This window comes from Malaclemys terrapin, chromosome 4, assembly GCF_027887155.1.
Source record: "Malaclemys terrapin pileata isolate rMalTer1 chromosome 4, rMalTer1.hap1, whole genome shotgun sequence".
In the NCBI taxonomy this organism is placed as follows: Eukaryota; Metazoa; Chordata; order Testudines; family Emydidae; genus Malaclemys; species Malaclemys terrapin.
Window position 1 is genome coordinate 141,799,278 of NC_071508.1, and position 13,432 is coordinate 141,812,709.

Here is a 13,432-nt window from a genome sequence, read left to right on the forward strand (position 1 = left end):
CTCTATTTATCCTTGCAAGGGATTGAAGCCATGTCAACAGAACCTCATGGTCAACAGTATCAAAACAGAACAAGTAGCTACATACCATAGCTCGACCTAAAATGTGATTGACAGAAACCGTTCCACCTTGCATGTTGCTGTGATGCTGGGAGAACCTTTCCCAGACTTGAAGGAGAGCTCTGTGTAGCTCGAAAGTTTCTCTCTCTCACCAATAGAAGTGGGTCCAATAAAAGATATTACCTCACCCACCTTGTCTCTCTAAAACCCTGGGCTGACATGACTACAGCTACACTGCATACAGGAATTGTTCATGGCAGCAGCATATCTGCCGGTGATTGAAGGATGGAGTGAAGCTGCGGCTGATAAAGTGATGTTATATGCCTCAAAATCACAGTGAGGTATATACAAACCACCAAAAAAAGGAAGGGATTGTTTCCTCGCCACTTGAGAGGCTCCCTGATCCCCCTGGTGCCTTGAAAGAGCTGTGATATCCCAGACTTTCCAGGGATATCACATTGCAGGCACAGATAGGATAAAGAATGGAGCAAAGGCATAAAGACTTTGCACTGAAATCCATGTGCTGATGTCTGTACTTGAAGTATTAGGCGTCCAAATTATTTTATTTATATTAGAAGCCCTCTTGGGCAAGGATCACAACTTCCTCTATATTTTGTACAGTACTGACCACACTGTTGTTGCTCAATAAACAAACTGAATAATCTCTCCAGAAGGTGATGGTGATATGTTTGCATATACGACTATTAATGGTAGCTGTTATTTTTAAAGGGAGAACACTGGATTTTTTTTTGAGGACCGTGACTAGTTAAGATGTTTCTTGTCATATAATTTGCATTTGTTTTATTTGTATTCTTTAATCTTTTAAAGATTTCCATATCATCTCTCATACAGTCACAGTTCAAGAATGAAAAACAACTCTAAAGAAACTTACATGCCAAAATATTGAAAAAAATATAATTCTTGCAAGAAGAAATACATATAGTAAAACCACAAAGAAGCAATTGTGTCTGTGTTGCCTTATTGTTTGTTAGGAGAGTTTTAGGAGTGAATCAAAACTGCTCAACGTATTTAAGAACATAATCTTCTTTCAATACTTGGTTTTCAAATATATTTTACTTCCAAACTCCCCTTTTCAATAACTGAAAATCCATTCTGTTACGATGACCAGCTAACCAGCATATTCAACTTATGGCAGAGTCATTTATGTGTTCTTCCTCTCCAAAGCTGTGTTTCCTTTTTTGCTGTGTTGTGGCTTAGCCTGTTTCTTGCAAAAGATCTGTCAAGAAATCCCATTAATTTGTATAATTCTTCATAGAGATCAAAATAATTTCAAAGGTCTTTGAGACATACGATAGGCCCCAATCCTTTACCCATTGAAATCAATGGGAATTTTGCCAGGGAATTAAAGAGGTCTAGAATACAGATCCCCTTCATACTCAAATACTCAACATATAAATGCATTTTCAAATAAATCAGAGTGAGGGCCATTTAATCTCAGTAATGCTGAAAAATTACATTCTTTTATTTTTGTTTAAAATACTTTATATATTCACAACAAAATAATTTTCTAGATTTACATTCCGATGAATACAAAATTACAAAAAGTAGTAAGTAGAAAATAAACAGTACTGAGAGATTTCATGCCAAAAATATATGGATTATAACACTAGCTAGACAAAATACTTCCCTAGAAAATTTTCAGATATGTGACTGTTAATAAAAAACCCATGTTTTAAAATGTATCTGTTCCTGAAGAGTCTGAATCACCATGTACCGTACTGATACTTTGCGTCTGGTCATCTATATTCATGGAAGGCAGCATCACTGACATCTTCGCAGGAGAAGTCAGTGAACTTAAATGTGGTACAGTTTCCTCTCCTAAAATAAAAGGCAAAATAACGGTAATTACAGTTTTTTACAGTCCAAATATAACAATTTCAAACGTACTAAAGCTATCACCTTATCGCATCATCTTATGGATATAAGGATACATACTCTTATGTCAAGGATAGACATATGGCAAAACATAGGCTGGATGTGTTACACAGCCAGCTACATCTTTGTTTCATATTTCCCAGTGTGGTCTTAATTCAGCCACTACATTTCTTTATAAGGCACTCACACACATATAGATATAGAGAGTGTGTGTGTGTGTGTGTGTGTGTGTGTGTGTGTGTGTAAGTAAAATATAAAAATCTGTATCTTCTTATATAGAGACATACCAAAAGACTTATGAAACAGTTAAAGTTGCGACACCCAGCATATCTAACAAAAATTTAAAAAAGCAAGGAAACGAAAAGTTAAAATAACTAACAGTGGATACATTCTACTTCTTCTCCCACAGGGATACACTCTATCACTATCTCAAATACCCTACATTACAGACCAAACACTGCCTTAACTCTGCTCTTGTAGGGAAACCATCCTTCCAGCATCCCCTTCCCTGAGTGGATGAACAAGCCAAAGAGTAAATGTAACAAGCAGTCTGACAGGAGGTGGCTTAGGTAAAAGAAGGCCTGGGGAACTCTACCAGCTGAGTGTGCCTCCACTATCTATGTCTACCTGGTAGGGTGGGATTCAAGTGTGAAGCAACAGCTTGAGTTTTCCTCTGTCGTGATCTCAACCCTCTGACCCCAGGAGGTGTAAATACCCCGGCAGAGTGAAATCCCAGGCAGCAGTCAAGCTGGCCCTGTACAGCAGTGGGAGACCACTACGGGAAGCAAGAGTGTATAGCTGCACTTTGTGCTGAGCAGCAGGGAAAGCCTGCTGCAGTGCTGAAAAGCTGGAGAGGGAGAAAATACCTGCGCCCAGACACCAGAGGATGGGAGGGAAGGAAGTGTAGGCAAAAGGTAAGGGTGCTACTTACATTGAGCTGTGGGAAGAAAACAGGACAGGGCAGCAGAAGGTGGAGCCACGAACCAGTCTACAATGAGAGTGCTAACATGCAGTGGAAGCAGAACTGGACTCCAAAACAGCATCAGAATTAAACCACCCACTCTAGGTACAGAGAGATTAAGGGGAGTGAGAGCCATTATCCCTCCAAAGGGAAGGATGCTGACAATTGGTGATGGGCCCCGTGAAGTATTCTCTCAGACATTCCTCCTGCCAGTGGGGGTGTGCGGAGTTGGGGAATGATCCCTTGGAGCACACACAATTGGTGCACAGTCACCATGTGATGCTAAGTCTAAGTTTTCTTAGCTGGGTTCTTCCTGTTTTGGTCCCTCTTCTCAGAGTCACCCTTCTTCTTGTCTAACCTCATTAAGTAGGTGCTAGAGGGAAAGGAGGCTCTGGATTCAAAACGTTAACTAGGCTCCATGTTTCCAGGAGAGGAGGCAAAATAAATAAATAAATAAATACTGAATGACTGGAAGATGGTCTCTCTGCCCTTAGATATCTTCTAGCTTTCACTGTTCTTTGGCACCATACCACTAACTGTTTGGGATCTTCCGCAGGATGGGAGATGGCAGCAATTAATGGCACACAATTCAGGACCTCAAATTAATCTCTTTCAGTATCAGTGAGAAAAACAGACAATATTACAGATTTAACTGTTGTCCATACTACAGCTCTCCCAAATAAACAGGACTTCGGGGGAGGGGGGTGAGAAGAGAGAAAGAGAATCCCCACAGTTATTTCTGAACTCTATTTTTCTATTAGTTTAAAATTAAAAATAAGGGATATGGGAAGTTCAAGATCATCTCCTCACCATTGTGGAAACAATGAAACAAGTGGCAAACTAATCTGATCAACATACTACGGAATGAGCCTCTAAAGTAAATTCTTTTAACACATATTTAGTCTTTAGAATATATGAAGAAACCAGTTACTGAATAAATTCAATTTACATCTATCTGCTTTACAGCAACTGCAGCACAGATTTAAACGTGTGGACAAAGGCCTCCCATCAGTACCTCAGGTCATTAGTCAAAAGTTAAAATCTAGGGCAGGGAGGAACCACCCTCCTGCAGCCAATCAATACTGTCAAGCTACCATAAGCTTCATTACTTACATAGCATTTTGTGAACTCAATGTCACTTTGTAAAATAAAGGGTTTAGTAACAAAAACCAAACATCCTAGAGGCAAGCTGAACGTATACTTGTTTTGGTGAGTGTGACAATGAAATCCCTGGCGGAGTTTGTTTTTCTACTAACATGACACAGTACATTAGTGATCTTCCCTTGTTCTCCGACAGCCTCGGCAATTAGAACTCCTTTCTCTCAATTCCACACATAAAATATTTGTCAGGTTTCTCTGGCTTATCTATTATGACAACGCAGCAACACCCTGCTTTCACTTGAATGTGCCAAAACATACTTAAATTGCTAATTAAACTGATCAGAGATGGAATAAAAACCACTGCGAATATAAAATTTCATCTAGTGCTTTTCGGGCTACAGTGACTGCCAACTTCCAAGGAGGTCAAACACATTTATGGCCAAACTCAGTAAATCCAATACAGGGAGCAACCTTTGCCAGCTAAACTTTTTGCACCTCAGGAAGGCCGGCCCCTGTAGAAGTAAGGCGGAGACACCACTATCCCTTTTTCAGAGTTCCCATTAAGTCAGCGAGTTACCTGGCTGCTATGGTGACACCCCCTTTCCAATCCAATTCACTCTTCAGGCACAGATGCCCCTTTACACCCACACCCACCCTGAGACTCTGCACAAACAGCCTCATTCCCCTGCTGTCTTTCCTCTGCAAAGTACATCTGCCAAGGTTTATATTGGCATAAGCCCTAAGCAAACCTAACCCACAATGAGTACATGCAAGAAGTTGTACATCTTCTGAAGACTGTTTAAAAGGACACTTTTGGAAATGCTAAAAAGTTGCACACGTCATATATATTATATATGAAGTTATTTTTCAGAAAGGGCTCACTTGATGCAACTAGGGGCTGCTTAAAAAAAAGAAACTGGTTATGAAAAATGGGAAGTAAAAAAAAGTGCGACTGTTCAGCTGGTCAGAAATTAAGCTAGTATGGACTTAAAATGTGAAAGTGTGATGCCTAAGGAAACTTTGTAAATCATCCATAAACACTAAAGCAAACCTTTGTATACTCTACCTATATTCTATGTAGTTGGATGCTTTCAAAGCTTGACTTTGTTAATAATTTCCACAGTCATGCCACTATTCCATGATGTCATTGTTTCAACAGCTGTTTTCAGGTTTGTTAAAAAAGAATATTCCCTGATGCCAGGGGTTTGCAATAACTTCATCTAACCTACCAAGTGTTTGAAGCTGGGGTGCTGAAAGACCATACCAGTCTAAGTTCTTCCTAACATATGCTGTAATATGTTTTGCAGACATACTAGAGCCAATTTTATGTTTGATATAAAATGCAAAATGTACATACAGAAACCAATAGAATAATACATTCTAATTGGTCCACAGAAATATTCTCAGCTATTTCACTATCTTCTATTTATTTTTTTTTAAAGATCCATTTAAAATGTGCCATGTGTAAAGAACAATGATTTATTTTCGAGACATAATTTTAAAATGTTTTCTACCGGATACATTAGACATGTGCAGAAAATGTGTTATCTATACTTTCAACATTTTAAATATGAAGGTTTATGGATATCCTATTTCAGGAAAGTTTGAGATCTTGCTTCATGACTGCAAGTTTCCAAAGCTGTTGGTATTCTAAGTCTATGTTGGCCTAATGGCACAACTATTAAGTTACCCTCATCTGTGTTTTATTATTGTCAGCTCTTTCTAAATCTGACCTCTAATGTGCCTGGTGCATACATTATATAAGCAACTCATATGCACGCGCACACACACACTACACCTATATGTAAATACACACACACAGAGCACATATGCTTGTGTGCTTATATATCTGCAAATACATACAAACATACACACTCGCTAACAGCTGTATCTGCCTTTTGGCTGGATCTAGTTATCAGTATTTGTGCCTGCATAAAACCTTTGGCAAACTCCTATTTTAATGATGTGGCATTTTGTTTTATTATTTTATCAGACGATAACAGCTTATGATCAATAAATAGAGGCTTTCATCTTAAACATCATTCATTCATAAATATTCAACTCGTAGTGGTGTAGAGTATAGCACAGTATATAAAAATTGAATGGAGAATTTCACTATTCCATAAAAACACAGTAAATCAGGTAACTAAGCATTATTCTTATCACAAGTTCAGCAGCTTTTGCCTGTTTAGAAGATCTGGAGGTCTCTATTTAGTTTTATAAACACCTACTTAAACATATTTATAGACATTTTCCATGTTAAAACCCAATAAGAAGAATCGGTGTTCTCCATTTCTCCAGTTATCACCACCATCTCATAGAATACATTAACATAATTTTTGAAAATTGATACTGTTAACATCCATGTAAGAGCCTTTGATTGGCTGAAATTCAATAATAATGACTGACAACATTTTGGAGACCCTGTGATGGAAAGGTCAGTTTTCAGATTTGGGAGTTTTTTTCCTTGTACTCAGAAGTCTATAACAAATTAATGTTCAGTACTAAATTTCAAGATTCTAACTGAACGGGACATGAAAATTATCTATTTCAATCCATGGCCGGTCATAAAAAAATTTGTGTGAAATGTATTTGCACATACATACTTCGTATACAGCATACTGTGCATCAGGAACTTGTGCCAATTCGAGTAGGAATCAAACAGACCGAAGAGAGGTTTGGTTACTAACACCATATGTCAACATTAAGAACAAAGAAAAAAATGTTTAAATCCTTTTTTTCTATTTGGCAAAAGAAAAAACTAAACAAATCTGATTTTTTTAAGCCAAATAAAAACATATGCTTTATCCTTTTAGTCCCGTGCAGTTAGTAAGACTGGTATTTTAAATCAAGAATTCTCTTAAATGAGAAACCCAACCAGGGCCTCAATCCTGCAAGTGGATCTCTAAAAGTGGACCCCTGTGGCAACCTGCAATATATAGGGGTCGACTCATGGAACAGTTTGAGGGACTGGGGTACAAATTACTACCATACAGATATAAAAACTATTTCTATCACTCCCTTCATATTTGTTGCAAAACCTTCCATCCAACCACTCATCCACCGAAGCTTGGATGCTTGCTTTACAAATGTATAATTTAATGCAAAAGTAAAACAGCTAAGTCCTAGAGTAAACTTTCAGGCATCTATAAAAACAACTCCAATACAGTACCTCTTGTTCCCTTAATAGCAATAGTTCATATGAATGACTTGTTTCTTCGTATGCCAGATTCCAGCTGCTTCACTTTGTTTAATACTGACTTCAAAGTTTAAACACTGTCTTGTCTCAACAAATAACATCCCTCATGTGGCATTATCAAGTGCTATTCCCAGTGCTCTGAATACAACACCTGCGGTTCTTTAATTCAACTTGTTATAAACTTCCTAAAGGGAAGTAACTTTTTAAAACCTTTTGCTTTTGGTTTCCCCTCATCTCCTCTTTGCCTTTTGTTTGTTTATTTGTTTTGTGCACAACGAAGCTTTACATCTGGGTTATATTTGCAAAGACCTTTAACAAGAATAGAGAGCATGTATGTTGTTAGGTTCTTTTAGGATAGTGACCATTAAGAAAAAGAAAGCCAAATGAACTCAAAGAATGTGACTTAATAGCTATAGATAGCAAAACTCTTCACCTGTGGCTCTTACCTTTAAGTAACAATGTGAGGTACATATTGGGCTCAATATGTGTCCGATCCATGTCTCCCTGGGAATCTGTGTTGTAAAAGCACTCATTTTAATATAGAATCATAGAATCATAGACTATCAAGGTTGGAAGGGACCTCAGGAGGTCATCTAGTCCAGCCCCCTGCTCAAAGCAGGACCAGTCCCCAACCCCAATCCCCAATATCTGGTAGAAGTGAAGAGTTACCAAGTATGGAAACACAAGAAGGATTCTATTCCATAAAATCAAACTTATCCCAGATTTGCTGGACTAAACTATAAGATGAGAAACAGTCTCATCTTGATCCAAGCAGTTTGCATGCAAAATTGAAAAGAGAACATATCCTACAGTGGTTAGTCACTTATGTTGCTAATTATAAGTAGCAATATTTTCAATTTAGCTGTATGTCTATCTGTACTTCCATATACTGACTACATAATTCAATGCTCCTGGAATGTTATCACTTATAGAGTTGGAACCATAGTGTAGAAGAGAAGGATGAATCATATGGTCTCAAGATGCTACACTTATATAGTATAGGATATAGAATACGATATTCTAATCCCTACATCCAGTAATGACAATGAAATGCACAAACAGAGTGGTTATCAACAGTTTCTCAAATAATTCCATCATACCAAATGAAGTTACTCTCCATTGTTTGAGAAGAATATTTTTTAATAAACATCACATGTAAAAAAGGAAAGCAAGTATGGGGCCTAATCTTGCAGTCTTTATTCAGGATGAACTCTTACTGATTTAGACGGGAATTCCCCCTCAATGACGACAGGAGTGGAACCTAGATTATAGAATCATAGAAGATTAGGGTTGGAAGAGACCTCAGGAGGTCACCTAGTCCAACCCCTGCTCAAAGCAGGACCAACCCCAACTAAATCATCCCAGCCAGGGCTTTGTCAAGCCGGGCCTTAAAAACCTCGAAGGATGGAGATTCCACCACCTCCCTAGGTAACCCATTCCAGTGCTTCACCATCCTCCTAGTGAAATAGTTTTTCCTAATATCCAATCTAGACCTCCCCCACTGCAACTTGAGACCATTACTCCTTGTTCTGTCATCTGACATCCACTGAGAACCGCCGAGCTCCATCCTCTTTTGAACCTCCCTTCAGGTAGCTGAAGGCTGCTATCAAATCCCGCCCTCACTCTTCTCTTCTGCAGACTAAATAAGGCCATTTCCCTCAGCCGCTCCTCATAAGTCATATGTCCCAGCCCTCTAATCATTTTTGTTGCCCTCCTCTGGACTCTCTCCAATTTGTCCACATCCTTTCTGTAGTCCAGGGCCCAGAACTAGACGCAATACTCCAAATGTGGCCTCACCAGTGCTGAATAGAGGGAAATAATCACTTCCCTCGATCTGCCGGCAATGCTCCTGCTAATGCAGCCCAATATGCCATTAGCTTTCTTGGCAAAAAGGCACACTGTTGACTCATATCCAGCTCCTCGTCCAAGGTAATCCCCAGGTCCTTTTCTGCAGAACAACCGCTTAGCCAGTCGGTCCCCTGTCTGTAGCAGCGCATGGGATTCTTCAATCCTAAGCGCAGGACTCTTGTCAGATTTCTTTTGACCCAATCCTCCAATTTGTCTAGGTCACTCAGGATCCTATCCCTACCCTCCAGTGTATCTACCTCTCCGTCCAGCTTAGTGTGATCCGCGAACTTGCTGAGGGTGCAATCTATCCCATCATCCAGATCATTAATGAAGATGTTGAACAAAACCAGCCCCACAACCGACCCCTGGGGCACTCCGCTTGATACCGGCTGCCAACTAGACATCAAGCCATTGCTCACTACCCACTGAGCCCAATGATCTAGCCAGCTTTCTATCTACCTTATAGTCCATTCATCCAGCCCATACTACTTTAACTTACTGGCAAGAATACTGAACGTATACACCATATCAAAAGCTTTGCTAAAGTCAAGGTATATCACGTCCACTGCTTTCCCCTCATCCACAGAGCTTTGGAATTTACATTAAAAATATATACATTTATCAGACATCTGTGATACAATGAAGAATTTAATGGGCTCAAATTATCTCTTCCTGATTCCTACTGTTCTTCCTTCCTGATTATTTCACACTGCTGGAGGTGAGGCCAGGACTTCCATAAACCTATGCTGTTTGGGGCAGGGACTGTCTTTTCAGCGTGTGTGTGCGCGCGCGCACATTTGAGAGGGGCTCTAATCTTGACAGGGACTTCTAGCTCCTACTGGAATACAAACAATAGAAACACCACAACTAGGGCAAGTTGCTCTGCAAATGCTCACACTTCTATTTTCATGACTGAAAAACTTGTGCAAAACTTGGCTGCTTTCGTTATAAACCCAGAAGTCCTTCAGCAAACTTGGGCCAAGCTTCTAGTGAGCCTGGCCTGAGTTACGATTGAAAGGGAGGAATTTATGGTTAAAACAGTCAGTTGTTTTGCACAAATAGTCATCCGCAGGGATTTGAACCTGTGACCTCTGGATCTAAAAGTATGAGCCTCTACTGGTTGAGCAAAGAACCCAGACTCCTTAGTGCAAAGGCTGTAGCAACTAATAAACCTCCATAAGCAGACTGGATGGGCTACAAAGTACACTGTGTAAGCATGAGTTACAAGTGGTTTTGACCTAAACTTGGAAGCTTCAGTCTCACTTGGTGTAATCTACTCTTTGTTTTCCTTTCATTTTTCTTGGTGTAAACTGTAGTTTAAATGCGAACTATAAATATTTGTAAACAGATCAAAGTTTCAGATCCCAAGTCAGTAACAGAAAGGAAGGCAATAGCTTACAAGCTAACAATTTGTAAGGCAAAATATTTTAAAATGAGTTCTTCCTTCATTGAAACAAGTCTGAGTTCAAGGTTCAGTGGTTTTTCCCAAAGAGTTGATGTTCCTACAAATGACAAACAATGCTGAAAGGAACAACAAAGAAAGAAAAAGAAACATTCTTCAAAATCAGAAATAATAAAGGGTAAAAGATCAGTAGAGAAGGACAATTAGAAAGTAGCCCCAGAAGCAAATAATACTATTGCATCTAGAAATGAAAATGGAGAATTTGATATACAAATATTTAATTTCTGTGACTAACATCTCTACTAGTCCTTTGAATGAACAAAAATCAACATTGGTTGCTCTGTAGTGGATGTAGAGGGAATTGAACTCTTTGCCTAGTAACCCATCTGGCTTGGCCTCACCCCTTTCTGTTGGTCTCAGAAAAGTGCTTCCAATGATTTATAAAGAACTTATCAAATAAAAGTCAGTGCAGTTCATCTTGAACTTCCCTCACACACAAAAGGAAAAAGACGGCTACCTTTCATAACTGTTGTTCTTCAAGATGTGTTGTTCATGTCCATTTCATTGTAGGTGTGTGTGCTCGCCACATGCATCGGTGCCGGGAGTTTTTCCCCACTTCTGAAAGAGTGTCCCGACAACATCCGAGTGGAGGGACCACAACTAGCATGTTCCAGACACCGGGGAGGTGTGAGGGTTCTAGCGTGGATTGCATGTTGGATGCAGAACTCCCACGGGTGGCCATAGCCCCAGTGTTCGCAGTGTACTGAGATGCGTTCCCCATCTGAGGTCAAGACGCATCTGATATCAGGGAGACCATGGGCTCACAAATAGCACACCTTCCAACACTAGCGCCGGGTCAGATCACCATTGCAGGAAAGTAAGTACCTATGGCATGATTGTGAGGCGCTTGTCCAGGTGATACCTTGCTGGGGAGTAGACCAACACCAGCCACATCTGGAGGGGACGTAGTCTGAGTCTCGCGTGCCGAACTACATATGTGCATGCAGCCATGTGCCCCAATAATTTGAGGCACACCCAGGCAGTGGTGATCAGGTGGGCCGTGACTTTGGCAATCGGATCTGACGTTGCCCTGAACCTGGCCTCTCACAGAGTCGAAGACCGCTCCAATAAACTATTATTTGAACCGGAACCAATGTTGATTTTTGTTCATTTATCAACAGGCCTAGAGCTTGACAAGTGGCTTGCAACATCTCGACGCTGCATTGAACTTGTATCTTGAAACAGGCCTTAATGAGCCAGTCATTGAGGTATGGACAAATTTGGATACCCTGATGTCTGAGGTAGGCCGCCACCACCAACATGCACTTTGTAAACACCCTTGGTGCTGTCACTAGACCAAAGAGGAGCACTGCAAATTGCTAGTGGGTGGTCCCAACTATGAAACATAGGAACCTTCTGTGTCTGTGAAAGATCGATATGTGAAAGTAAGCATCTTTCAGGTTGAGGGCAGCGTACCAGTCTCCCGGATCCAGTGAAGGAATGATGGAGGCCAGGGAGACGATGCAGAATTTCAACTTCTTAAGATACTTGTTGAGGCTCTCTCCTTCCCTTTACAGGATGTAGAGGAACACCCTCTCCTGGCCCTTTTCTGCTTTTTAGCCAGTACTGTGAATGGGGATCAGTACCAGTCAGAGGCCAGTGCCGGCAGCATGCTCCAAGCACTGCAGCCTTGGTGCGGAGCGGAGTCCGATCTAGCCGGCTCAGGGGCCGGTGTGAGGGCCAACTCCATAAATAGCGCTCTTAGTCGAATGTCCCGCTCTTTTTTGGTTCGGAGCTTGAAACTCTTACAAATGAGACACTCGTCATTCACGTGGGTCTCTGCAAACACTTAAGATGGCTTTGATGGGGATCACTGACTGGTATAGGTTTTTTGCAGTGGTCGCAAGGTTTAAAGCCCAGCGACGGGGGCATGCCCCATCCCGCAAGGAACTAACTATTTCGAACTTATACACTAGGGGAACTAATACACTATTCAAACTTTCTAAGAACTATATACAAGGGAATTCTCAACTAGGCACAGTTGAGAAGGAAAGCTTGCCAAGGCAAGGAGATGTTCCAGCACCATCACTGGTGGTAAAAAGGAACTGAGTGAGGGGGGAGCTGGCGGCACCCCTTATACTGGTGCATACACATGCCATTCCAGAGGGTGCCAGAGCCGGTCCCCAACGGATACCAGTGAGAGAAAAAACTGCTGAGCACACACCCCTACAAGGGAATGGACATGAGCAAGCATTCGAAGAAGAACGTGTAATCTGTCCCCTGAAGTGGGCGGAAATGAACAAGGTCTCGCAAACAGAGCATCTCTTCATTTTGAGTGGGGTTTCCCTCCTGTCTCTGCTATTTTCCCAGGAGGCAAAAGAAGGGGGGACTACAAGGAAATGTCCTAATGAAGCTTCACACACTAGGTGCTACCTCAATGTACAATAAATAAGCAGAAGAAACAGAAAAAAGGAGACTTGGCTCACACCTGTCAGGAGGAAAAATTTGGCTTCGAATATCTGAAAAGAGCTACTAAAAATATTAGTTACTTCAAATATATGAAAAATAGCAGGTGAAGTTACTACTTATGTTGTCTGGTTCTACTAAAAGAGGCAGGTGTCAACCAGGAGAAGCATGGCCAGCTGGACAGTAACTGTCTGGCTCCACTACAGACAGACAACTTTTATAAAGAGCTTGTGGACTTATAAGAATCAGAAAAATGTTAATCGAGAAATGGCAAAACTTTACTGTCATGAACTTTGAGGGATGCTTAATATTAGTGTCCCTCTGGATTTTTTTTTAAATTCAGCAAAAATATTTTTTTAAAAATATTTCCCCTACCTAGATCTTTTAGATAGTATTAAACATGCACACATCCAGATTATTAGTTGTGGGAATTACCACTCAACACCAGGATTATAGAAATTGGTCAGCACATCCCTGCTTATGCAGACATGCATATTCACTA

The 13,432-nt window shown here is 40.5% G+C and overlaps 1 protein-coding gene across 8 annotated transcripts in view; it reads right to left on the reverse strand.

Moving 5' to 3' along the window:
* Positions 1-1,516: 1,516 nt before the first annotated feature.
* KIAA0586 (KIAA0586 ortholog) overlaps positions 1,517-13,432 on the reverse strand; it is a 110,530-nt gene continuing 98,614 nt past the window's right edge. For 6 of the 8 annotated variants that reach the window (XM_054027960.1, XM_054027963.1, XM_054027964.1 and 3 more), the window contains 2 exons: positions 7,661-7,726; positions 1,517-1,896 (listed from right to left, as the gene is read on the reverse strand). In XM_054027960.1, the coding sequence (XP_053883935.1) occupies positions 1,751-1,896; positions 7,661-7,726 (212 nt within the window). In that variant the 3' untranslated portion in view covers positions 1,517-1,750. The remainder of the gene's footprint in view (positions 1,897-7,660; positions 7,727-13,432) is intronic. The other 2 variants (XM_054027966.1, XM_054027965.1) reach the window with 1 other exon arrangement.